At 41.2% G+C, this 27,965-nt stretch overlaps 2 protein-coding genes across 3 annotated transcripts; one reads left to right on the top strand and one right to left on the bottom strand.

The window, feature by feature from the left end:
* Positions 1-1,638: 1,638 nt before the first annotated feature.
* On the bottom strand, positions 1,639-15,533 carry ca12 (carbonic anhydrase XII). Of its 2 annotated transcripts, XM_048973350.1 has the most exons (11): positions 15,311-15,517; positions 14,809-14,829; positions 9,687-9,866; positions 8,553-8,695; positions 6,980-7,075; positions 6,745-6,808; positions 6,401-6,558; positions 6,167-6,293; positions 4,079-4,099; positions 3,003-3,087; positions 1,639-2,872 (listed from the first exon to the last, which is right to left on the bottom strand). In XM_048973350.1, exons 1-11 carry the CDS (start codon positions 15,366-15,368, stop codon positions 2,806-2,808), a joined length of 1,020 nt encoding a protein of 339 aa, XP_048829307.1. In that variant the 5' UTR covers positions 15,369-15,517; the 3' UTR covers positions 1,639-2,805. The 2 variants fall into 2 exon arrangements, with proteins under 2 accessions (XP_048829307.1, XP_048829306.1); XM_048973349.1 differs by lacking the exons at positions 1,639-2,872; positions 3,003-3,087; positions 4,079-4,099 and adding an exon at positions 4,506-5,513 and having other exon boundaries at positions 15,311-15,533.
* Positions 15,534-18,533: 3,000 nt separating this feature from the next.
* si:dkeyp-73b11.8 (BPTI/Kunitz domain-containing protein) lies at positions 18,534-27,785 on the top strand. The gene is made up of 6 exons (XM_048973354.1): positions 18,534-18,638; positions 21,725-21,916; positions 25,768-25,944; positions 26,691-26,747; positions 26,860-26,941; positions 27,137-27,785. Exons 1-6 carry the CDS (start codon positions 18,572-18,574, stop codon positions 27,207-27,209), a joined length of 648 nt encoding a protein of 215 aa, XP_048829311.1. The 5' UTR covers positions 18,534-18,571; the 3' UTR covers positions 27,210-27,785.
* Positions 27,786-27,965: the final 180 nt, after the last annotated feature.

The raw sequence follows: 27,965 nt of genomic DNA on the forward strand, positions 1-27,965 counted from the left end.
ATAAATATACTATAGATGGTCTGTCGATATAATATGGAATTGAATACTGTCATACAGACCCTACCATACCTGATATATTTGTCCTGTGGTATATACCTAAGTGTTGCATTAGGCTCTCTAGTCCGCTTTCCTGCAGCGCTGCTTATCATGCGGCGTCGTTTTCATTGTGATTACTTGATATTCTTAACTTCAGTTTTAGGCTCGACTAGTTTTTGGATCATTATGCCTGAGGTTTAACATTAGAAGTGTATATAACCAGCCGCATGCAGGTAGATGCGGGTTCAGGGTTTTTCACATAATGCGCTGCTAGAAAATTACGGCTAAATCAGCAGATCATTTCACACTGTTTTGTTTTAATGCATTTTAAGTATTATGGGTACGATTAAAAAAAACTACGCCTGTATCAATTGTGTATGATTGTACCACAACCGCTGTATAAAAATAAGTTGATTTGTACTGAAAAATTATGCCACATTGTAACTTTGTATAATAATAACAATACTGGAACATAAATATGTGCAAATAGAAGAATACTGCAAAAAATAAGCAATGCAGTATCTAATAGTTCATTAAAAAATGCACATTTTAGCTTTCTGCGACTTAAGTGTGAAAGGAAGTGTTGGTGAATTGCTTTTCTGCTGAGCAAGCTCTTGTCCATCATATTTGCCTTAGAATCAGCTAGATGCATCCATCCTGACAATCTGAAGAGTATTGATTATGTGAGAAAACATGACAGAAAGAGATTTTGTTGCTCACTCCTGAATATAATTATACCATTCTCCATTGCAAGGGAAAGGGAGCCTTATTAATCCACTTATCCAGACCCAAATCCCATACAGAACCACTATATTTAAATAAACACGAGCAAAGGCCAATGCACCAAAGAATTATTCATTTTATTTTACAATATTGACAAATAAGATGTCATTCTTCGTTAATATTATTAACATTTTGATTTTGAAAATCAAATTTTATTTTATTTTAACGAAATAAAAAATAAATCGGGTCGGAGGCATTTCGGCGGGTCGGGAGGGGAGGAGAACCAATTTTTTTTTTAAGTGGCCTAATATGTCTGTGGGGGAGATATACTAGAAGCTAAACAGGAAACATCACTGGAATTAGCAGACTCTGTGAAACTTTATAATACTGCTTGAGAAATGGAGCAGGCATGCTCCAGGTCTACGTTACTGCTTGAGCAATGAGACTGCAGAAGTCTTTATTACTTATAGCAATGATAATGCAATGTCTCAAGGAGAAAAACATTATCCTTGTGAGAAATGTAATAATACACGTTTTTTTTTTATTTATTATTTTATTACTAGAATACTGAATAGGTCAAGTATTACTTTACAGGTCTTATTCCTATGTACAATCAGTTTTATATAAATATAATTTTCTAATGGATTTCGTATAGCTTTCATATAGAGAAATTGCCAAAAAAATCTAGTAACTAATAACTCCTTAAGTGATATCCTGTAAAGCCAAATCCTGTAAATATTTAATGGATGGAAATCACATGCATTTCTTTAAAAAAAATAAAATAAAATCGGGCAGTGTAGTGGGTGGCAGGGACGGATTATGGGTTGTGTGGGCCCCTGGGCAAAACGTTCGCGAGGGCCCCCCCCCCCCCCCCCCCACCACCACCACCACCACCACCACAACCAGCACAATTCAAGGGCCCTTGGCAGCCAAACGCCCTCCCTATAGGGTCAGGGGCCCTTGTAGGCAGAGGATCAAAGAATGTAGGCCCTCTAAAATAGACAAATGAAAATACATTGTTGATAAGCGTTGCAAATTGTTTTGGGCTAGGGGCCCCATGAGCCCCCTGCACCCAAAGGGCCCCTGGGCAGCGGCCCCGCTGGCCCGGTCCGTAATCCATCCCTGGTGGGTGGCACAGTCACCATTCACCTTGGCTCTATGTATATGTTAAATTTGCAGTTTCCTCAGAGGTTCCTTTTGGGGTTTTGGCACAATGATTTCCCAGCGGTAACCGAAAATATGGCATTAGGTTTCGTGACGACAGCGCCTCATTTTCGATAATGTGTGCTTTTGCGCCCTCTGGTGGACTGGCATTCCGTCTGAGTTGCTTCCTTGTCTTGTATGCTATACACCCTACTCAGTACTCAGGTTTTTTGGAAAGGGCAGATGGAAAAAAATTAAATTATCCTTTTGTTGCTTAATTATAACTGACTTTAACGCGTTAACAAATGTAAATTGTTCAAAGCAGCTGTGTAGTACAGAAGATTGGAGCTTTCTAAAATTCTATCTATTTTGAAAATAATTGCAAAACATTTCAGTAAATTGGTATTCTAACATAGACACACACACACACACACACACACACACACACACGACGGTCTTCCTGTCTAAATGGGGACCGTCCATTCATTTCTATGGGGACACCCTAATCCCAATCACGACACCCTTAACCCCTACCCAGCCCTAACCTTAACCATAAATAACCAACCCAAATACAAGACTTTTGATTGGATTAACAGATTTTTATAAAACTGAGGTTATCCAAATGGGGACCTGAAGAAGTGTCCCCTAAAGTAAGGAAGTTTCAGGTTTTACCGCACTTTGGGGACATTTTGGTTCCCAAATGTGATCTATGGAAACACACACACACACACACACACACATACGTTGCAGGTGCCATTAACCTGCAGTTAACAATCTGCCTCAGTTCACTGGCAACAAAATAACTGTTGGGGCATAAGTGAAGTGTGGTCACAGCATACTGTATGCAGTGTAAGGTGACACAGCAGACCTGCACAAGAGTTTGGTGCCTGGCTGGTAAGGTTGTTACTTGTGAGCAGCACTCTCTGCATCGTGTGTGATGTCCTTGGTCCTTTGCTGAACTCTCTCATTACTAAGGAGATAAGCAGAAAGTTAATATAGCGTCATACTTAATTGCTTTATCAATTTAACTAAAAAGGTGTAAGAGTCTGGGATTTGAGATTTGTAATAAAACATGCTATTTACATCTTTGTAACACTGACCTTTTCTTCTTAAGTAAATAAAAGATGAGTGTGACGATGACTATTAGTGCCAGCAGTGTGACTGCCACAATGGAGACGAGAACACCTGTAGGGAAAGTGAGGCGAGCCGACCCTCGAATGTCACACGGTAATGACATAGGTACACAGTGCGGGCAACCAATAAATCCACATGCACACACGCATGCACTGATCGTTATAGTAGAGACAGTACACACGAGGTTCGTGTCACAATGAGGTTCAGCTTGCGATGACATATTCACACAAAGCCAAGACGAGCGGTTTCATTAAGCGCTGGGAACAGACATCGGGTGTCAGGAAAACCGTTATGTCAAACCAAAAGTGAAAATTAATTAGAAAAAAATTAGTAAAAACGCACCCATTAAAAAATATCCGGCATAGGCATTAAACATCAGCATGTTTTAATGTGAAATCTGCAGTCCATAACCAGGCAAATATGCATCACTAGGTGGTAACAAAAGTAAAATTATATTTGTACGGTGTGTACTGATTTTATATGAATTGCTGAGATGTGACAAGTGTGTAAACCAGTGTTTTGTGGGAGTTGTGCCTGCCTGTGGTCATTGTAAACGTGGATTTTCACCATTTGGTAAACGCTTCACATAAGCAATGGTCCTGTAAAATTAGAATATAGGTTATGCATTTCAAAGTTCATGCAATAATATATACTGATTCTGTAGTTGCAACTAGAATTAGATTTAAATGTTGAAACACATAATGTGCTTTTCTTGTGTTAGTTCAACAAAATAATTTCATATAGTTTGTCCTGCTTACCAATATTAATGACACCCTATTGTAGTCTGAAGTAGAAGTCTGATGTTAGTGTAAGTAGATGTAAATATAAGTGCTGGTAAAAAGAAATAGACAAATCGATGATAGGTGATGGAATTCCAGTTTACGTATTTTAATTATCACACTGTATTGTTGATTACTGAATATTAACTACATACAAGGAATTGTAGGTTTAAGTTTAATTCGTCAAGTGCCAAGTTAGGTTCGAGCAGCAAAGGCTGAGACATGCAAACACATACAGATGGCTGATGTCAATGAGAACATACCTAAGCTGACCCAGTGCAGCCCTTAGTCATGGAAACAAAGGAGACAGAAAGTCTGAGCGAGAAACGTAGCCTCTCAACATAAGGACTGTAATATTCTTTCAAGTTTTACTATTGGCCAGTTTCGACCAACTACGAATCACACGGCACAGCAGCTTCCATCTGTATTAACCACACCCCGAGCCATTAGGTAATTCCATTCAGACCCAAGCTTCTGACTGAAGCCTTCAACCTAAGATCGACAGATTCAGCAGTATATATAAATATCTTGAAAACTGTAGGCATGTTTTCAAATTTTACTAAGATTTCCACTTATTACAATTTATTGGATTTTATTTTTTATTAGACCAATCCATCCATCCATCCATCCACCTTCCGACTGTTTATCCTGAACAGGGTATAGACTTACCCATGACAAGATATCAACTGATTGGCTGGTAAATATTTATTTCTTTTAATTTTATGCATACAAAAAAGACGCTAAACAGACAGTATGGTTAATATCATTATATTATTATTAAATAAACAACAGAAATTCTGCATACATAGGCCATTGTCTACATCAAAGTAAACTCAGTCACTGAGAATTATTCCCCAATGAAGATAAGACTCCAGTCTTTAGAATGAAGTCAAATAGACACTTTCATCTAATAATGTTCTAAATGCTAAATGTGAATTTTGACATGATTAATAAACAGTACAGTTCATTTTATCAATGGCTTGATAACAGATTGTGCGGTGAGCTTTTCAGCAGTTCGTAGTTCATTATACACATTTGCTTCATAAATTACATTTGTCATCTATTTTTTCGTCTACGACACAGGATGAGTTGAGAGAGGTATGAGCTGTGCTGTGTGGTGCTTCTACTGGACTGGGTGTCTGGTTTTGCTCTGAAGTTCCTCAGACACATGGTTTCCACCTGGAACCTGGGCTGCTTTCATCAGGGAATTCTGTAGCTTTGCTAGCTCGTGCTTGCGCTGCCCATGTAGAAGGTGCCTGACTGTCAAGGGAGATAGTTCTGATCTGCCATTCAGGTAGCTCCCAAAGTTGAGGGCCGGGAAGGTGACCTCTCGGAGGGCCTCTGCCAGCCGATTTTTCAAGTGGGCTTTCTTAAGCTCAAGCACTGTTCTCTTTTCCACGGTGCTATAACATAAACTATCTTCTGAAAGCCCAGTGATTCTGGAATTCCAGAGTTTTAAGAGAAGACTTCCAGCTTTCGACTTTGGCAAGTTCTCTTTCAGCGTGGACTGGCCCACGATGTGCTTGTTCTCCCAATTTTCCCATTTCTTGCTGGAATCTAGTGTATGGCTGAGTCTTGGCCATATGTGAGAGGGTTCTTTGTGTGTCGCTTTGGCAAGGTTGCTGGCAAGCAGTTTTTGAATGGCTTGCCTTCTACGAAGAGGTGACGTCGCTGTGTCTACGCCCTGCATCCCATTTCCTGCACCGCACACAGAAGTGGTGAATGTGTAAAGCAAACCAGACGCTGAGCGAGCAGGTCAACCCTGCACCATGTGACCGCACTGTATGTCTGCATAAACTAATGTTGCACCTGCATACAATTAATGATAAAGACACTATATTGATCCCTGTGGGGAAATTCTCTTTTTTGCCACCTGCAGTGGCATCCATGGAGCTGGGGGTTAAGAGCCTTACTCAAGGCACACAAACCGGAGACCATCGGTTCACAGGCACAGAGGCTGGGCCTGCTGAGCCATACACTGCCCCCCAAATACGGCCACACACCTTCACTTTAATCAGTTACTGTAACCTCAGAGGCATTAAATAGGCACAGAGCCATAGCTGTGCTGTGTTGGTGGAGGGTTTTCACACATGTCTGAAGGCTTGGAATCTAAACGAAACCTGACAATCCACCTGTCAGTCGTCCATCAATCTGAGTTATAACTGAGCATTTCTTTATGAATGAATTTATGCAACGTTTGGCCCCTCTGTTTCGATGCAGTACAATTTTTTTTCTTTTTTCAGAATTTCAATCATTCGCCACTTTACTAAAAGTGGAGGACTTCTACGGACCACACGGGAAGATGCTGCTTCGTTTTAAAATGTAGTGCCTGCCATGCAATCCAGACTCACCCTCTTGAAAATTCACCAGGACGGTCCTGTCGTCTGAATTCTGCGTTCTCCTGTAGTTCCCACTAAGGGTGACTGGGGACTCCTCCCCTACCGTGGATGAGTACAGGGTTGTCGCTAAACCCAGGAACTGGAAGGACACCACTAACAGCGTTACAACAGCATGAGACGTCGACAGTGTAGAGAATGGCAGTTAACATGGAGTTAAAACATACTGGGGGGGATGAGGTACAGAACCTGTGTGTGTGAGATGCTGATTGGGGTTCGGAACACGGTCCACAGCACGCTAGGGTAGCAGGGGGGTGTAGTCAGGGAGCCATCGTAGCGATAGAACTCGTCCAGTCGGTCAGGAAGCAGCGCCCGGATGTTAAAGGCAGGGATCTTCGCTGTCTGATCTAACAGGCCAATATAGAATGAGCCAATGCAAGTAGCAGGAGAAGATGCACGGCCCACCTAACCATCTATCATGTGTCATTGTTAGCACTTCCAAAATACTGAAGGAGAAATAATACCTGACTGCACAGATTACTTTCAAGCAAACACATCTCCTCTGCTAACAAATATGAAAAATTGTAACTTACTCTTATATTTAATCCCATCGATGTATGTCAAGAAGCGGTCAAAAGAGGGGTTAAAGCTGCCCACCTGCCACAGAGAGAATCAGAGCTGAACACCAGCGACACCAGCTGGCCAAACAGGGAAACGACAGACAGGACTGGGCAAGGACCATTTCTGATAGATACGCTGCTCAGTGAGCTCCCAAGGTCGAGTGAATGTAGCACCTCCTGGTGGTCGGATTCTCCCACAGCGACTCACCTCAATCAGAACCCCAAGAACAGCCAAGCCATCAGCCCGGTCTGCCGCGACGGAGATGTTCGGGTACTTCTCGGAGTTGAAGTGCACCACGTGCATCTGTAAGAAAAGAACAAATAGGATAAGCAGCAGGTGTCACGCTCACTGATTATGTTACCCGCACATATTTTAGGCGAAACGTGTTACAATTTTCGCACAAAACTTCCAAGCTGAAGTAAAAGAGAAGGATGCATGTTCCCAGAAGCTGAGTGAACTTGTGAAGGTGTGAACGCTGTCTAAGAATATAATGATGTACAGACTGCTCCTAAAATGGAACGGGCATCAGATCAGAAGTCTCACCACTAAACACCCTTTCTAGCATAGCCTGAGGCAAGAGTGCATCTACAGGCTGGGGAACTCATCAGCATCTCAGTGCGACAGCTCTCTCACAAGCCACATGCTTCTTACATAAATTATGGTCTGTTTTTTATGGCTATACCCTTCAGGGATATTTACAGCCTGGGAGAAAAGAGGCAGCTGGAAACATGACATTTGACAATCAGTTCATTGATCAACAAAAAAACAGGATGACGTGCAGATGCTGGGGGCGAGAGCTTCGTCTGTCAGTATGAACCGAAGAGGCTGCAGGCAGAGCACTCAGGCTTACATTGTTTAATCATATTTGTGTGCATGTTCTTTCCATAACGTCGATGTAATGCTGGAGATTCATGCAGTTTGATAGTCTGTAATCCAGAAAGTCCCCAAGAACGTCTGACTTATGGACAACTAATTCTTACGTATGGACTAACATAAAGAATATTATAGTAAACATTCAGGTTAAATACAATGTTTCATGATAACGAACACACACACTACTTTGTGACCCTTCATTTCATTACTTTGTAATGAAAACATTGCACGGCTTCAGCAATATGTCAGCTCGATGTACAGTACAGTATCGTATGTATTTACTTTTATTATTGCTGAATTATTATTATGTACTGTATTGTTACTGCATTATAATAATAACCATTAACACTATTATTATATACTGTATTTTCATTTTTCTGATTTACCTACAAATTCAACATAAAGGCTCTTGTTGGTAACCCGGGGTATATCTGAGGACCCCTGGCACTGTCCCTGCATTGACTCATTTAAGTGAGGAGGGTCGTGCACAGACCTTCTGGGGGTGGGCAGGTGCTCAAAGGCACCGAGCAGGTGGTGGTGAGGGGAGGGCTTAATAAAAAGAGTCAACTTGACTGTAAAATGACCAGAGTGAAGAGGTCGCAAGGGTAAAAATTGTGAGGCAGGGGGCTCTCGGTAACTTCAAAGGGAGGTGCTTTAAATAGATCGGGCAAAAGGGTAGGTACTTAGGCTCCTCCAGCACCCCCCCCCCCCCCCCCCACACACACGCACACACACACACACACACGTGCCGGGTAGTGTGAATAACTGTTATTTTACAGAATGATGAAAGTGGTCACAATGTTTGGAAGTAGATGTAAAGCACGATATTAAATGAAATAACAGAGAGAAACGTTTGCAAACGGGTGTGTAGAGAAAGAGCCGCGAAGGCGGGATATTCTCACCATACCTCTGCAGGAAAGCGTTTGCCGTTGATGGTGTGTTCAGAGCCAGCTGGCAGGCTCTGGGAGCCCCAGTGCAGGTGCAGCTGGGCAGCGGAGTAGCGGTGGGGGAGACCAGACAGGGTCATGCGGGAAGGCAGGGACAGCTGCACTGTGGCCAGAAATGTCACACACACACATCAGTTATCTATATCTTCGTGGGGACTCTCCGTTCATTTCTAGAAGAATAACCCTAACCCCAGCTATGACAACCGCAACCCCCACCCAGTCCTAACCCTAACCCATAAGTAACCAAACAAAATACAAGACTTTTGGCATTTTTAGTTTTTGACACTTTTCACAATCACAAATTTTTTTTTAATTTACTTTTCTCTTTCCCCGTGTCCCCAGAAGGTCAAAATAAGTTGTCTTTATATTTGGTCTCCATAATGTCATATATACATGAACAGACACACACACACTCCATAGTACCCAGAGGAAACCCCACAGCAACAGGGGAGAACATGCAAACTCCACACATAGGGAACCACGATCCCAGAGGTGTGAGGTAACAGAATAAAACAGGCATATTGATTCCCTGAATCAAAAGGAGGCCTGCGGATGGTGTAGACATTCAGAGAAATGTGTGAGTCTTGTTTTGATGTGAGGATACGCCAGTGCTTAATGCCGTAAGGAATTTTCGATATTTGCTGAGTGTTTAAAATCCTTGCATCCAATGTGTCTTTCAGGGCTTTGCCCTTCCCAGCGATTCCTGTGAGTTCGCTTTACAATCAGCACCAGTGTGTCACCACCTGCACCCACGCCAGGTCCGGCCATTAGTAAGTGTCTGTAAGATTCTGTGAGCTGTGTGGTTTCTGTGACAAGTAAATGTGCATGTACAGCTGCTGCAGAAGGCTTCTGTTTGGTTTACAAAACTGAACAATCTGAGCCACCCTCTGCAGTGTTTTATAACATGCTGAACACCATCACTGTCACTTATATAAGTGCTGTGAGACATCCCAACTAAGCCAAGACTGGAAAAAGCAAAATTGCATTCACACTGGTTTATTAACGACCAGAGGTGTTCATTGGTACATTTCTCCTGACCATTTCTCAGCCTTTTCGTGGCTCCCATGGCTAATCTCGTCAGGGTCATTACTCACCTGAGTGCCCATTATTGACCAGCGTCAGCAGCTCCTTGTCTGACAGGTTGTAGTGCAGGAGCTCAATGTGGGACAAAGAGGGGTCGTATCTCAGCAGCTCTGGCTCGAAGTCAATGGGTGACTGAAAGACCCCACCACAATAGGGGTAATTCTTGGACCAGTGGGTCTCTCCATCTGGGCCTGTGAGAAGTTTATGAGAGTTTCTTAAAACGTTACAAATACTTAATTTATCCATACATATACGGTACCATGCAGAGACCTGTGTTTCACACAAGGTAAACTGGAGGCTGCCTTAAGACTCCCAATTAATGTTTGTAAAATCATACACAGAGGAATCCATGTTTTACTGTTTTATACTTGCTGTGACTGCAATGGGGGTCACATGATCAGTGAGATATACAGCTGCCAACTTATATATGTTCCAGGTCAAGTACAATGGTCATGTGACCTCCATTGTCCTGTTTTTGTGTTCTTCCTGTTCCAAAAAACTATGGGTCTTTCTCAATACCAAGAACACAAAGTTCTTATGGTCTTCGCAAGAGCAGTCTTGCTAACTTGCATCCCAAGAATTAAATTAGGATGCAGTCAATCATGGGATTGTTCTAGTTAGTGAGGATGCAACCGACGCATCCTTGATAATCGAATATTACATGATCTTAGTATTGGAACTGGTCTTCGGCGATGGAAGATGACATAAAACGAGCACATGAGAACGCGAGTTCCGAGAAACACCCTGTATAACTTACTTCCTCCAGTAAATCAGCCTTATTCAATTCTATAATCCTATTCATTCATTTTTTGTGCTTGTTGGCTTGAAGGGGGTTAAACATCCATCCATCCATCCATTTTCCAAACCTCTTATCCTACTGGGTCGCGGGGGGTCTGGAGCCTATCCTGGAAGCAATGGGCACAAGGCAGGGAACAACCAAGTAGGGGGCCAGCCCATCGCAGGGCACACTCACACACCATTCACTCACACATGCACACCTATGGGCAATTTAGCAACTCCAATTAGCCTCAGCATGTTTTTGGACTGTGGGGGGAAACCAGAGTACCCGGAAGAAACCCCACGATGACATGGAGAGAACATGCAAACTCCACACACATGTGACCCAGGCGGAGACTCAAACCCGGGTCCCAGAGGTGTGAGGCGACAGTGCTAACCACTGCACCACCATGCCGCCCAGGGGTTAAACATGTTGCATCAATATACCGACACATCCAAGCAATATAAGAATAAAGCAGCACTCTCCACTGTAACGTCATTACGTGTTGAGCGCAGGTCAGCCCCAAAGCCTCATCTCAGGGTAAAGGTGGCCACACCCTTCTGATGACATCAATGAAATCAATGAATACGGTCTGCGAGGCAAACTTTTCATCATTTACCATCCCACCCGATGCTGCAAGGTTGGTCAGCAAGGCTATTTACTGCCATATTTACCAGCTTTCTGTGCACCGCAGCACACACATCAGTAAATAGCGTACATCGATATGTGTATTCCTGCTGTAAATAGTAAACGTTGCAACTCAGTGATGTTTGCCACGGAATGCATGTGTTTTGTTAGCATGTAATCATGAGTGTCGTGTTATTATTCGGCTTCCCTGTCAGTGCTGCTGCTCTGGGTTCTTACTTACGCATTAAATCACTTACGCACCGCTGCGCTCTCTCATTTGACTACATCTAGCATAGTTTTAAATTATTTGCCAGTATATGCTGACTACGAAGAAAAAGTAACACGGTCCAGTTTGTGACTTATCAAGGGACACATGTGGATGCTCGCCCCCCCTGAGAAAAATTAATGAAAACCGTTCCTCCCCACCACCCCCCTAAATTGATCTGTGCAATATCACTCACATAAAGGTGAATTTACCGACTATATCGTTGTCGTAATTCTGCTCCATTTTTCTCAACTGTTCTCTTGATGGCAAAATGCAAGACTCAGCAATGCATGCTCTCTAGTTCATTACGTTTGCTTGTGGTTAAGTACTATGGAAAGGGCTTCACTGGTCAATGCAATAAGTTTGCTTGACCACATCGAGTGAGTGGTGGGTTTCCTGGAGCAAACATGGCCAAGCAAATGCATGTACAGCAGAAGAAAGACCTGTGGTGTATTTAAAAAATAAGACAGTGGTAAGACAGCTAACATTAAGCATTTAGGGCATCTGTGACTGAGACATTCTATGACGGTCAGCAATTTCAGATAAATCCCCAGGTTAGCTAATAGGGGGAAAATAGAACCGTTAAAGTGCTGTCTTTGTTGTAGCTTAGCTCTCTTTATCTTCTATAAATCAATTCCTCTATTACAATCAATAAGTATTGAATATGTACCTTACAAGAGGTTTGTTTTATAGGCAGTTTTACTTTACATGCAGCTTGAAGTTTATCTTTAGCATTTTTTTTCCTGTCGTATTTGTATCATTCTGATGTAACGTATTTTTAAAGAAAATGATCCACAGTAAGTATAAACTGCGATGACTATAGACTATCTGTAGTGTAATATAGTCAATCCCTGGGTAATATTTAATATGCAGATATGGAACTGTGAAGGGCAAATTACAAAACATGTAGTTCTAAGCATCAACCCCCCCCCCCCCCCCCCCGCCCCGCAATCCCCCTTGAAATATTTTATAGCCCAACTACAGGTCATAACTACTGTTATCATATTGAAATCTGACTTTGCAGCAGAGTGTGTGAGTTGCTACTTGATTCTTTCATAACGAGGTGTAATTATGGAGAGTTCATATTAGCTACACATGCGCATACAAACATGTCAGTAGTTTTTTTAAGCCAGTATGCGTAAAGGTTCAATTTGTGAACATGAGTTAGTTCATACCAGAAATAGCATTATAACATTACATTGCCATTATAGTGTTATACTCCTTTGCACCCAATGTCCTGTGTCCACTAACCGGGAGCCCTGATCCTGCGTAGCTTTCACAGCTGGTTCAGGTGAATGATTTTTCATGGAGAAAATCCCAAAATTTTTATATTAATCAATAGAAAAAGTTAGCAGAAAAAAGTTCTTCTCGCCAGTTGTCCTCCAGGAATCCAGGATAAAACCAAGGATAAATACTATATATTTACAAATATTCTTCATTAAAAGTAGTAGAAGTGGTTAAATTGAACACAGATGTCATTCAGTATACTTAGCATTCAGAAGTAAATCGGTTTATCTTTTGGCTAGAGTACCTTAAAGTATCTGCGATATTTGCTGAGGATTCACCTCAAATTGGATACATTTGAACATACGCAGCACTTACACATAGGTATTAGTTAGAGCCTTAGCTTCATAAATATTCATGATCCACTGCCATCTCAGAATATAGTTTCATGTTTTCCTGTGTCTCTGCCCTTTATTTGACTTCATAGTTGCTAACAGAGAGGAATTTGCTCTTCAGCCAATGTGACACAACAGAATGAAGTTTAATTACTTACTAATTTAATTACTTACTAACTTACTAATGAAGTTTAATTACTAAGTTTAATTCCAGAAATTAGTCTCTGTAGTGGTCATGTGGGACAAGTTTGTAATGTGAGTGCATTTACACAGAAAGCATAAATAACACAGCGTGGCCTTCACATACTATACTGTGACCTTCACACACTTATAGAAAAGCCATAATTAAGGTTTTACATACACTGACTGGAATGATCCTAAACGCTATTCTAGTAATGAAGCATGATGATACTAATAATGACATAACAATCTGAACTGCATGTTCAGTAAGGGCATAAAAAAGTTCTTTGGAATAAGAGATCATTCTTCAAAATCATGCAAAACAACTGGAAGTGAATCCAACGAGTGCCTTGCCAAGCGAACGTTACCATCCAAACATTACCATCAATTAGCATATTTCAAAACACTCTCATTCAGTCTCATTCTCATTTAGTGCAGCAAATAACATGGCAACAGCACTGAAACAAATGTATCTCTAGTGAGTTACTCTACGGTATTATCGCATTATAAAACATCCTCATTAACATTTAATAAATTATCTGAGAACTTCTGCCATTACTACAAATAACCCTGTAAAATGCACTACAAAATAAAGGGATCATGGGGGATCGAAACAAATGGGAAACCAAACAGACTAAACTAAGACCATAAAATAATGGCCATAAAGGAACTAAGCAGACATAGGGAACAGGACTAAGGAAAACAGGACAATGCAGGAAACAGAAAATTATTACAGGGAAATAATGCAGCTAACTGAGAGATTTTGTTTTGGAGAAAAACTCCCCAGGGATACAACGCAAAGATAATAAAAATCGAACTGAAAGAAAACTAAGATAGAAAATAAACACTGTGGAATAAAAACCAATAAATACAAACAAACACATGAAGGTGGCTTGGTGGCAGCCTCAAACCTATGCGCTGAAGGTTTACAGTGTTTCTAAAACACACACTCAACCCATGAAGCTATTCAGCAGAACTCGTACTAACCGACAAGGAAAGGAAAAGCGGGATGGTCAGGGGGGAATCACCAAGGGACAAAAAAGCCTCCTTACTTAAAAGTATTTCTGCATGTAGTATGTATGGGTGATGCCATATTGAAGCTTATGTAAAAAGACAAAAGAGCAATACGGAATACACTCCTCTAAACTGTTACGTAAGAGCAAAACCCGTGCAAGATGTCAGGAGAGGTTACCGCGGCAGCTATAAACGGAGATGTTCCAGGAATGCAGCGACCAATAAATTGGGAATAGCTGTCAGGTATGCCATGTGGCTCAAACAAGGTCAAATGCGGTACCTTGGGATCAAATATTGGACACATTTTTCATTTAACATCCTGCCTGTGTCAGCAACATATCTTGCTAAGGTGCGGAAAAACGTTTCTTAAACCCCGTCTTATTTTTACAGGTACAAGCTCCCCCTAGTGATACCGATTAGGCATTGCAATTCACCTCTAATTCGTCCGTATACTTCTCCACAGGTGGGTATTATATTTTTAACTATATTCATCCTTAGACTAAGGGCCAAGTTAAACAAAATCAACATGCATTAGGAAATAAAACAATATTTTCCTTGCGATAATGCCACAGCTTGATCTGTGTAAGTATCACACAGCATACAGACTCATGATCCTCCGTAGCAGTTAAGAAATCACCGTGCTCACTCACCCCTATACGTCCACTTTGCACCTGTAACACAGACAAAAATATAAGTGAGTAATTCAGGGACGAAGTGAAAGGTATCAACGGGAATTTATATTCCTTTTAGAAAAAGTTCATTGTCTCCTTATGTCAACGTCATCTGATTCCAAGCCCGGTCTGCCTCAAAGTCAACCTCAGCGCTACTTTTCTGGTTGCAGTAATTGTCAGTTTAAAATATCCGCTTAATATATCCGCTGGATAAGAAACAGAACAGATGTATGGTCAAAAAAATGCATGAAATTTTCCCTGCATTGAGAATTTTTATTTTTCTAAGTGTACAGCGGCAATCATACGAATAACTTTCGTTTAAAATAAACATTTGCATCGAATGATCCTTTGGTCAGAACATGCAACGTACATTTAACACGTAATTTTCTGTAAAATGGTACATGTTTATAATAGCAAACTTTACGTTAAAAAAATGACCTTAATCGCCTAGCTTATAAAACACAATTTTAAATGGTGTTACCTTCTGAGTACGTGATACTGAGCAGCACCAGATTTAGGATAATCGATGTGACTGCCATATCCTATTCGTTTTTCCGTTTAAAACATCACAAAAGAATCTTTCTCAAAAGTCTGGTACAGACGGCATACATAATGCGTAGCTGGTTTTTATAGTATTCAGGGTGACTCCATCCTAAGGAGCTCATGACGTCAGCAGCCCTTTGGGGCTCATTGAGCGCCTGACCGCTCACCTTAAACTGCACCCTCTGGGACGCGATGCAAAACATTCTAAGTGTCGTTTACAACTTTTACAGGAACCCAGACTGAACTTAAACTATGACACGCTTTAAGGAAAACAATTGTAATACAAAAGCATGTAATACAACTAATAGATTACGATCGAAATTAAAACATTTACGTGATGCTGAAATATCTGTTTCCCTACAGAGAGCAATCAGTTAAATTTGTATAAAAGGGACTGAAATGTACTTTAGCGATGTACTTTATCTGCTTATTTGGGATAAGAGTTTTCCCCACAGAAAGGAATGGACTATCCCCACAAAGATATAGTTACGAACCTGTTTGTATGTGTGTGTGTGTGTGTGTGTGTGTGTGTGTGTGATTCTGTAGCATGGCTAACTGAGTTCTACAGAGCATCTATGCCTTTGTTCTGTTCTGTGCCAAACAGGGTTGTTGTGTGCTATTAAAAAGGTTATGGTGCATTTTTCCATACCGGATATCCTATAAACCTAAACTTAATCGCCAATGAAAACACAATTTATTTACCCACGATAGAGGTACAACCTCTTAGTCATGCTGAGAGGATGCTGATGGGCTCTTATCAACCAGTGGCAGCTTTTTGGCAGGGTCAGCCCGTGTCAGTGTTCCTAGAGCTGTGAGAAACATGTGGCTGTGTGACACATGCAGCTCTCGAGCGGTCGTCCTGCTGAAAAGGTCGATGCCGCTGGAACATTCGCTAAAGGTCAGATGATCTTGAACGCATATCCCTTCTGAATGGTTCGGAGCTTCACTGTTAAGTCCTGGCAGCCTGCATGGGGTATATTTAGATTCTGGCCAGCAGGGTCGTGCAGTAGAGAAATGGCTGTGATTTGATGGCTCCTTATGAGTAGCTGTCCAGCAGACAAAGGTGTGTGGGTTAGGACTTTGTGTCTGGTCCAGATCATATGACTGTTGGACCTCTGAGGAAGGATGAACACAATTTTGAGACACATATTTATTATAGGGTCAGAATAGATTACTGAAAATTACTGTTACGCTAATAATTATTTATTTGCGATTAGCACAACCCATCCATGTAGGCTGCATGTGGCTCAGTGGGCTAAGCCTGTGTGCTTGTAGTTAGAAGGTCTTTGGTTCAAACCCAGCCTCAGCACGTCTGCTGGTGCTTGAGCAAGACCCTTAACCCCCAGCTCCCTGGGGGCCCCAACAGGTGGCTGCCCTTTGTGGACAGGTTACTCTCCATTTCATTTTTCAGGGTCACGGGAGTCAGCCTATGGGTGCATGGCAGGGAATAACCAAGGATTGGGTGCAAACCCATCTCAAGGCACATAACATTCATGCACAAACCTATGGGCAATTTGACTGTGGAGGGGGGACTGGAGTACCTGGAGGAAACCCCATGATGACATAAGGAGAACATATAAACTCCACAGACGTGGAGCCAGGGTGGAGACTCGAACGCTGCTCTGAGAAATGCAAGGCAACAGCACTAATCACTGTGCCACCACACCACCCGCAAGCAGCACAATTATAAAACAATTCTTTATGTTACGCAGTGTTACAAACCTTGGGGCGGCATGGTGGCGTAGCAGTCGACACTTTTGCCTCACACCTCTGGGACCTGGGTTTAAGTCTCTGCCATGACGCCATGTGTGTAGAGTCTGCTTGTTCCCCTGTATCATCACAGGGTTTCCTGTGGGTACTCCGGTTTCCCCTCACAGACACGTGAGGTGAGGTGGAACTACCCAGTTGTGCATGTCTAAGTGAATGGTGTGTGAGTGTGCCCTGCGAAAGGTTGGCACTCCATCCTGGGTTGTTCCCCGCCTTGTGCCCTGTGATGGGTTGGCACCCCATCCTGGGTTGTTCCTGCCTTGTGCCCTGCGAAAGGTTGGTGCCCCATCCTGAGTTGTTCCCCGCCTTGTGCCCTGCGAAAGGTTGGCACTCCATCCTGGGTTGTTCCCCGCCTTGTGCCCTGTGATGGGTTGGCACCCCATCCTGGGTTGTTCCTGCCTTGTGCCCTGCGAAAGGTTGGTGCCCCATCCTGAGTTGTTCCCCGCCTTGTGCCCTGCGAAAGGTTGGCACCCCATCCTGGGTTGTTCCCCGCCTTGTGCCCTGTGATGGGTTGGCACCCCATCCTGGGTTGTTCCTGCCTCGTGCCCTACGAAAGGTTGGTGCCCCATCCTGAGTTGTTCCCCGCCTTGTGCCCTGCGAAAGGTTGGCACCCCATCCTGGGTTGTTCCCCGCCTTGTGCCCTGTGAAAGGTTGGCGCCTCATCCTGGGTTGTTCCCGCCTTGTGCCCTGCGAAAGGTTGGCACCCCATCCTGGGTTGTTCCCCGCCTTGTGCCCTGTGATGGGTTGGCGCCCCATCCTGGGTTGTTCCCCGCCTTGTGCCCTGTGAAAGGTTGGCGCCTCATCCTGGGTTGTTCCCGCCTTGTGCCCTGCGAAAGGTTGGCACCCCATCCTGGGTTGTTCCCCGCCTTGTGCCCTGTGATGGGTTGGCGCCCCATCCTGGGTTGTTCCCCGCCTTGTGCCCTGTGATGGGTTGGCGCCCCATCCTGGGTTGTTCCCCGCCTTGTGCCCTGTGATGGGTTGGCGCCCCATCCTGGGTTGTTCCCCGCCTTGTGCCCTGTGATGGGTTGGCGCCCCATCCTGGGTTGTTCCCTGCCTTGTGCCTGTAGCCTCCAGGATAGACTCCAGAACCCCCGTGACCCTGAATAGGACCAGAGGTTACAGAAAATGTATGATTTTATAAACCACAGTGCAATCTAATTGCCTTTGAGTATGAGTAAAACAACATTAATAATAATTATATTATAATAATTATAATAATAATAATTATTATTGCCGTCATTTTTTTAATCAATTCATATTTTATTTACAGCTATTTTCTGGTACTGACAAAAACAAAAGTAAAAGTACTCACCCTAGGATTACTACTCTTATCAATGTATATGTGAAGTACAAAGGTTAAACAGAAAGGACGTCCTCCCCTTTCACAGTTTACAATCTAGCATTTGCAGGAAGCTGTCTGTGAAGCCGCATCATGAATCGTCTGGTTGCCTTGGTCGTTCTTTCTATCCTTTTCCACACTGTCCTGGCTCAGCAGTCAAGTGAGTTGTGTTTTCTCTTAATCATGTGCTTTACAATTTCATGCAGTCACTAATCTGGCTATTTTTATTGCCAGTGAAATTGTTCTGTATTGCTCTTTTCTGACTGAGACACCTCAGCAGACTGTCTGACTTGAAGTAATTGCTACTTTTTTTGCCTTAATTTCGATGGTGTTCTTACATCATACACCTTTACGTAAGCAGTTTTAGCATTTTCGCAATTTGGCATTTAAATATTTACCGTTACTTTACTGTGTTAATTACAACTGCAAATAGTTTAGCGAACATTACCTTTTAAAACACTTGCGGGGACATTTCATGAAACCGATTATGCTCCATTCTAGTAAATGACAGCTAACGTTAATCGCAGGAGCTGAAGCTGGTAGACACTGAAGAAAAGCCCAGCACAGTGACCTGCATTCACAGACTGGGCGGTAGCTGGCTAATCGATATATTACAAAAGTCTGCAGTGTGGTGCAAAGATTTATTTAAAATAGTTATGAAACAAATACTTCACAAGTTAGTCATAATCCCACTTCCGGAAATGGTGCATCTGCGGTTACATTGCCAGATTGAGTTTAGGCTTGTTTACCCAGGTCTGCATGTGGAGGTTTTCTGGAGCTTGAGAGAAAGTTATACACGTGCAGAGGTACCTGAGAAAGCACTTTATTGTTTGGTGTGGCAAGGTAACAGCTTCACTTTCCTGCCCACGATTCCAGTGATACAGTCACTCCCTGATGCATCACTCATAGGTTTTATTCCTGGCTGACACAGACCTCATTTGCATTTGGGGCAGAAAAGAGAATAATGACTCAAACAATGGACACATTGAGGGGCACCGGAGAGGGCAGGGCAGAGGCATTTCCTAAGGGCCATAATGACACCAGGGGCAAAGTACACGAAAGCTTGTCTTCCGCCCTCACCTGTAAAGATAAGCAGGGGAATTGTACATCACTGAATATAAGGATGTAAATGAGCGGTCTGACTCCATTGGCTGAGATACGGAAGGGGCAGGGAAAAGGATTCAGCTAAGGGCCAATAGAGAGGCTTGTGTTTTCATTGGAAACCTAGATGAGGCTGTCATATCCAATCAGAAAAGAGGATGAACTGTCAGTCGTCTTCCCCAACCCAACAGTTTCACAAACGTAATACTGTAGGTGTGTGAAATAACCATAAAGCAATTTCATGAAGATAGCTTCAGGTTTAACAAATAAGGAGCAATGTGTCACCCTCTTTTAAAGATAACCGGCAAGGTGGGTACATTTAATTATTAAAATGGGCAAGCAAATTAAGGGAAAAACAAAAATGAATTAAAACAAAAATTAAAGATGTACAATTTTTAATTCCTGTACTTTATAAATATATTTTTATATTAGTTTTTTTTTGTATGTTTTTGCTTTTTTTTGTCTCAAAATAGTTTAAAAACTAATTAATTTGGGTGACTGATAATTAAAAAGGGCCTTTTGTATGGACTGATCCATAATCCAAAACAGCAGAATATCTGGCTGCTTGTAGTGTCTGACTGACTGGACGCCTCCACAACACCTGCGTTCCTGTTATTCCTACAAGGCTGCACCAGAACCCCTATTTATTCCGTGCCTGATGCAGTAACAAGTGTTTATAGAACACAGGAAGAGAGCTTGAGGGTTTGATGTGTCTGAGAAGAAAGCAACAGTTCCTTCTTCTTTTAGGGCTGTTTTTATCGTCGTGTGCATCAACGAGCAAAAGGACATCAGTCGATGATAACAAACAGACTCAAACAAAAGGACGTGCAAGTGATGTACACATCCAGAAACAGGCTGATATGACACTTTCAGTCATAGTCCTCGTTTTAAAGTAGAAGGGCTATAACTTATACTTAAAATACACATTACACGTATAATTCAATCATTCAAAATAACTCACCACTTAAAATTATTTTGTCTCCTGCCAGTCTGCTACATGCTGTAGTTGTATAAGAGAAGCATTACACCTGATGATGAAAAACAATCTATTTCAAATCGCTGTTTACCAAAGATGGACATGGCTGTAGTTGACTGGGGTTGCCCACTTGTACATCTGTTAAGTGTCTGTCTGAATATGGCCCTAACATCTAATTACAATGACGTGATTAATGTTTATACAGGGATATGAATGGCGTTCTTATAGACATGCTTTTATTTTTAATTTTAATTGATGATGACAGCACATACTTCCATTTTGCATGACCAGAGCATAACAATAATATTTTCAAAACATTTTAAGCAGCCTGTGTAACATGTAATCCGCAGAAAGATATCACAGAACGGCAGTATTATTTATTTAGGTCAACAGATTAATAAGGGCAAATTATGGTGTACATTTAGAGCAGAGTTGTTCCTGTTTGATAAATGACGTGTTTGTGCTGCTGTCATAAAAACAGGGTTGGTTCCAGAGTGTGTAAATAAGTCACAGCCAGTTAGGTATCCGTGATGTGTTCTCATCGTAAAGTCACGCGCTGTGGTGTTTTGTACACTGGATGGAAATTATGAATTTATTCATAGCATCCATGTGTCTTTTTGGGACAGTGAGTGGCTCAGTGGGCTAAGCTTGTGTGCCTGTCATAGTAAGGTGATGGGTTCAAGTCCCGCCTCAGCACGTCTTTGGGTCCTTGAGCAAGGCCATTAACCCCCAGCTCCCAGGGCGCTGCTACAGGTAGCTGTCCATCATCGACAGCCTGCTCTGCAAAGTGCAAGTTAAGGGAGGCATAAAGACATTTTCCCCACAGGGATCAATGAAGTATCTATTATTATTAATAGTGATCATTGATTAAAAATCTATCAACTAATAGACTAAGTAGCATTCTATAAAAGCTGAATTCTATAAGGAAAAGCTGAATTTTGCCTTGTTTTTTTCTGAAGTGTGTCTGTCAGAGGCTCACTTCCAAGTTTTGTGTTTTGTTCACACAGAACCAGCACTATCAATTAATGCTGCTGCCATCTGGTGGGGGTGGGGTCTAAAATATTTATGTTATGAAGCAAATGTCGGCATCAGCCTTATTTTCCTTTTTGGTTAATTATATAAACAGAAAAGACGCGCCACCACTAATTTCTCTCTCTTTCCTGTTGCAGATGTGTGTGATTTGCCAATGGATGAAGGGCAGGGAACGGACCACTTCCCCCGTCTTTATTTTGACATGACAAAGGACAAGTGCGTTCCCTTCGCTTATAAGGGCCAAGGAGGCAATGGAAACCGATTCATCACTGACAAGATGTGCATGAGAAACTGTTCTTTGAAGGCAGAAGAAATCTACCCCAAAAATGGTGAGGAAGTGCTGGGCTCCTTCGTTCCAACTCTAGAACACCAGATTGCTGATCTCATTGCATAAACATGTTCGACACTAGACAACTAGATATTCTCCCAGCTCCCTGAGGCTAATTCCCTAGTTTAGCTCTGTGAAATTTTTGTTCCTCACAAACTGTTTTCCCAAGGTGTTGTTTACATGAGCTTTTTGTACATTACTATATCGGTCATTTTCCCCAGCTAGCTAGCCATAGCTTCACAGGTTAGAGCTCAGTGTCATGTCTATGGTGATTATGCGCAAAGCTTGTTGCGGTTGGGCTGTGCAGGTCTGCAGTTTAAATTACACAGTGTGGGATGGATATATTTTTGCTGACTTGTCAGGCATTTTCTTTCCTTCTAAGCAGCTATATTTTGCGGCAGTCTAAGACTCACCATGTTATCATAGCCACGGCCAACTAAAATCTATACCGGAGTGGTTGCCAAGACTACAAATGGTTGTACACAACCATTGAATTGACCTAGCCTTGTTGAGTGTGGGAGTCTATGGGAAACAGAGAAGTGTAATGTTATCTGTTGCGTACCATATAGCAAGCTAGGAAATTTCACCTGCGTCAAAGGCTGACTGAAATAAAGTTTGAGGTGCTCCAGTGTCCCACGATGAATGCTCCTTTGCGAAAAACATTTTCTTAGTAGTAGTAGTAATAGTTATTACATAGTAGTAATTCAGTTATTACTGGAGTACAAATCATGAACTAATATACTTGCTACTTGAGATAAGATGCATCACAATTCATTAATGATGAACAAGCATGAGATCAGTATCTCACTTGCGTTATTCATGAATTGTTCCTTCATTAGTCCCTTCAGTTGTTTCTTCAGTAGTTCAAAACGTTTACAGAATTAACAGACATACTGCACTAACAAACATAAGTACCACTACAAATAAAAGGTGTCACAATTCATTAATGACGAATTAGCATGTAAGTATGTAACTAAGACTTAGTTTGTGGTTAATTAATACATAAGTAATAGGTAAGACAAATTTATTTGTATAGAACATTTCCTCCCAAAGGCAACCCAAAGTGCTTTACAGTAAATATAACTAATAATTAAGAGTGAAGCACTTAATTTTTAAAATAAAATAAGACAAAATACAAATAAAAACAAAATGTAAAAGACAAAAGTTAACTCAACTATTACAGTAAAGTGCAGTACTAACTGAAGGCATTAGCAAATAAAAAAATTAAAATGTGTCAACGGATTTAAATGTGTCAGCGGATGGGGCATGTCTAACTTCTTCTGGAATATTGTTCCATCTACACATAGCACAACCCTGTTTGCTTTTAACTATTGGCACTATCAGCTGACCAACTCCTAATGATCTAAGACATCTACAGGGTCTATATTCTACCAACATGTTTGCTATATATTTTGGGCCTAAGCCATTTAAGCACCTGAAAGCATTATTTTAAAATCAATCTTATAACTCACTGGAAAACAGTGTATTGTTTTTGTTACAGGACATAGTAACATGTCCTCTTTTCTTGGTATTAGTGAGCATCTTAAATCTAAATCTAGGTGATAAGCTGTGATAAGATCATTGATTAAAAAGGATTTTATTGTAAGAGATCTAACACTAAAAAAGGGTCAATTTTAAGCATTTATCTTGTAGAGTAACAGTTTGCACAGGTTGATGTGGAACATGCATCAAGTTCAACCAATTTATCTTATTACGACGAATCCGATTTTTTCTATTATCAACCAAAACTGGAATAGATGATGAGCAGGGTCTCTGCTTTTTCTGAGTGTTATCAAGTAGCATTAACACAGCATGGATCCCTGAAGATATCAGCAGTCTTGAGTTGGAGAGTAGATGATAATATTATATTTTTGCTCTCGTACTTGAGAACGAAGAGTCCTTGATAGAGGAGGAGGGCGACAGGTCATTTTCTCAAGATAGGACTGTCCACGGTGGAGAGGGACAACCTTGTACGTGCAGAAGCCAACTCCTTGGGAATGTCCCTGTGACACGTAGGTGAGAGAGAAGGAGTAGAACCTGATAAGGAAGTGTCAGTGTGCTCTGTCTGGATGACGTCATCACAGCTATCGTGGTGCTCTCCCTGAAACACATCCTTGTGTTTTGGTTGTTGTGGCTGTGAAGAGACACCGTGAGCTGGAATCGATGGCAGTTCTTCGCTTTCATCAGCAGAGAAAAACTCACAGAAGATATCCTCATGTCCCGCACACCATGCTGTGTCTGAGAGTTCCATATGTGGCTGAATGGTGTCCTGATGATCGTTTATAGATCGATGTGTGGCCAGATATTGGTTTGTATTTGTTCCTTGGGGCAGAAGAGTCAAGTATAGTGAAAGAAAATCTGTCAAATTTTCACAGCAGTTCTGTTTAGTTGATAATCCGATCAGCAGATCCCCAGATCAGCAGATCCCCAGATCAGCAGATCCCCAGAACAAGTTAAAATTGTCTATAAAATGTAACCACTTCAGTTTGCACAGGTGTCTTTTAGCTGAGGAGGTGGGAGAACATATTGCTTCCTCCCGCTAGTAGTGGGCCGCTAATGAATGATTGGATTTTTCGCTAAGTGTGTTAAAAAGTTTGGTGAAGTCCCCTTTCGCAAGCTCAGATTCCAACATTCCAGATTATGCCAACAGTTGGCCAACATAGGAGTTGGTAGAATCTCCTTTGCAATGTTCAACGCTGTTGCGTTATTTATGGAACGTGTCAGACTAGCTTTCTCCTCCACATTACTAACAGGGTGGCCCCCCCACGATGTGAATGTCCGGTGTCGCATCATTTTCAGTGGAACGTCAGTGTCTGCTTTGCCCAGTTCCATGATAGCTACTGTGAGATCTATGTCTTAGTGAAGTGCCATGAGGAATGCTCCCCATACACATGCGCCGCTTGTCCGTCTGATAATGTAACCGGGTCACGCGGAAATTCTTCTAAATGGCTGAGCAGATCAAACCAATTTGGTAAAAGCAGAGGAGGAAACCCGCTAGCGATGTTAGCATTGTGAGCTTGTCTGGCTACTGTGAGAGGCAGAATCTAAAAAAAATATTCAGAAAATCACATTGTATGATTTTAAAATAATTAGTAGTCTTAACTGTCAGAGTTAAGGTATACCAACGATGAAAATTACAGATCTCTCCATTCTTTATAAATGGGAAAACTTAAATCGTCAGTGTATAAAATACTTAATAATTTAGCATTGTACAAATACAAAAATAATTCCCCACTGTATATACACAAAGTCAAAGGATAAAACGGTAGAAGTGTCATAAGCAGAGCGCAAGGTTTTAATGCAAGTCTCAAAAATCAGGTATTTGCAGGGCCTTGCCCATGAAAACTTTATAAAAATATGTGATATATTCATGCTATGCACTCCACTCCATTCCAGTTGTAATGCACCAGAAAGTCTAGGTTATAGATCATTCCTCTTTCGGTATACACAATGACAAACCAATTCGGTATAAGCGATTGCACAATTAGATAATAGGTCAGTTCTGTTTTGGTACACACAATCACACAGCTGGGTTATAGGTCAATTCTGTTTCGGTATACACAATCACACAGCTGGGTTATAAGTCAATTCTGTTTCGGTATACACAATCACACAGCTGGGTTATAGGTCAATTCTGTTTCGGTATACACAATCACACAGCTGGGTTATAGGTCAATTCTGTTTCGGTATACACAGTTGTACAGCTACATTATACATCATTCCTGTTCTGTTACACACCACACAATACAGGTTACACACTGTTCTGTCTTATGATGCATGCATAATAATACCTATGTGATATACCATTTTGGATTTATTTTTAATGCATCTGTCTATGTTTGGTTTATTCAGAAATTAAAGTCTGCCGCTTCCCAAAGAGTGTCGGGGATTGCCTTAGCCATTACTTACTATGGTATTACGATCCCATCATCGGGAAATGCAAAAACTTCTATTATTCTGGCTGTGGAGGCAACGGGAATCGGTTCATTAATGCGACAATCTGCGAGAGCACCTGTGCTGGGGTTCATGGTGAGTTGCCTTAAAGCTACAGTGACATGGATAAATACATGAAGCTGAATGCAGATATCTGAGCCACACAGCCTTTTTAGCCAACATCCTTAATATATGCTATATTAGTCCAATTGTCATGTACAAATACACAGAAAATGTGAAAAGGGACACATTGACTATTCATATGTAATATTGTATGTATTATATATATATCATATACCCTTACGACAAAGAAGTATGTTTAAGTGTACTATAAGTATACTAACTAAACAAAAAAAAATGTAAGTATACTCTCAGTAAACTTCTTATGTAATTAACAGAGATATACTGTACTAAACAAAGTCTGACTTAAGAATACCTGCCTTAAACTGACATGTATCGAGAAAAGTCTAGTTTACATGTAAAATGTATTTTATCTTTAATTTTGGCATTCAAAACAATATTTGTTCATTTTGAGTGATTACGAGAAAAAACTCTCTAAGTATGTTTTGCAAATCATGTAGTTATGTCACTGTGCTGTTTTCAGGTGTAAAATTACAAATAACTAATATTACTAAATAAATACACTTAAAATATACAAATAAATACACTATAATAAACTAAAAGTGGGCCAATTTTGTCCCAAGAAGTATCCTTAATAAAATTAACTTTAAGTAGACTTTTTAGGAAAGGTATATATCTAACAGCTGTGAAAATTTTCAAGTTTTTGTAATCTTTTTATATATGTTTTGACTGGAGAATTGTGCCATTTTTGTTATATGTAGATTTGCCCAGTTCTGACAATCTCCAGCCTGAGGATGATGAGAGTGACACACCAGTTGGTAAGCAGATGCATTTTATACCTACTATAGACACATTGAATGTTCTGAATCCAGTTAATGTGTAATTCATCTTACAAAGTTTGACTGCTAAATAACAGTTGTCTCCTTTCAGGGTTAATCATTGGAATCTTGCTGGGTGTTCTGGGAGCAATAATCATTATCATAGTGGTTGTAGTTTCTGTGAAAAAGAAGAAGTAAGTACAAGATTGTGGAAAGTTCAGAGAAATTTGCAATTTATTATTATTATTCAGTCCTTATTGTGGACAATTTATATACGTAAAAATAGTTGTATAGTTATTTTATACACATACTGTATATACTGTGTACTGGAAAATGCAGCTGAAAATGATAAAATGTATGATGTGCTTTTCTATAATCTTCTATTGTAGAAGCAATGGTGTGTCAAAGAATAAGAAGGAATTAGACGTGCCTCTTAATGACAGACCTGTGGAGGTATCGTAGGCAGCGGCTGAAGTCCACGCAGATGCGTCCCCTGTCATTCCAGCAGCCTTGCCACAGCACCAGTCGAACACTATGCCAGTGTGCAAGATTATCAGCAAGCAGCTCTTCTCTATTTTATTATCTGTATTTGGCCGTTATTACCTTGAAAACCAATAACAGGCAGCTAATTTAGCAGAAACTTTAGTAGTAAATCTAGCGAGTGGTTTAGTACTAATTAGTAGTAGTTTTAATTCATCATGCTTATAATCACATGTAATCTGTTCTCCATGTAAATGTTAATAGCTACAAGCAGTGGTCAAGGGTAAGGTTCAGGAACAGAAATTGGACCTTTTCCGTATGTCTACACAGTCACAGGTTGATAGAAATGGTTTCATACCACATTTTCAAGAGTTACTCAACTGTATCTCCTCAATTAATCATTCAACTAGCATTAACAACCAAGCTACACAATGCTGCCTGGAAAACCACCCCCGACTCCCCCAGAAAGTAGTGCAGCAATTCAGCTCTGGATACAGGAAGCAGGGAAGATACTGTATGGTGAACATTTTTTAATTAAATTGTCTTTTTTAAGATTAACTTTCTGATCTCTGTCTATTTTCATTGTCCCTGACTATCTATCTGTGAAAACCTAGGTGCATGGATTTGGTTGTACTGAGGAACCTTGGGAATAACTTCTGAAATACAGCTTTACAGACTTATGATGCCGTAGTAAAGAATAGATCCCTATTCTAGCCATAGGCCTATAGGCGACATAGG

Source organism: Brienomyrus brachyistius, chromosome 13, assembly GCF_023856365.1.
Source record: "Brienomyrus brachyistius isolate T26 chromosome 13, BBRACH_0.4, whole genome shotgun sequence".
NCBI classification, from domain to species: Eukaryota; Metazoa; Chordata; class Actinopteri; order Osteoglossiformes; family Mormyridae; genus Brienomyrus; species Brienomyrus brachyistius.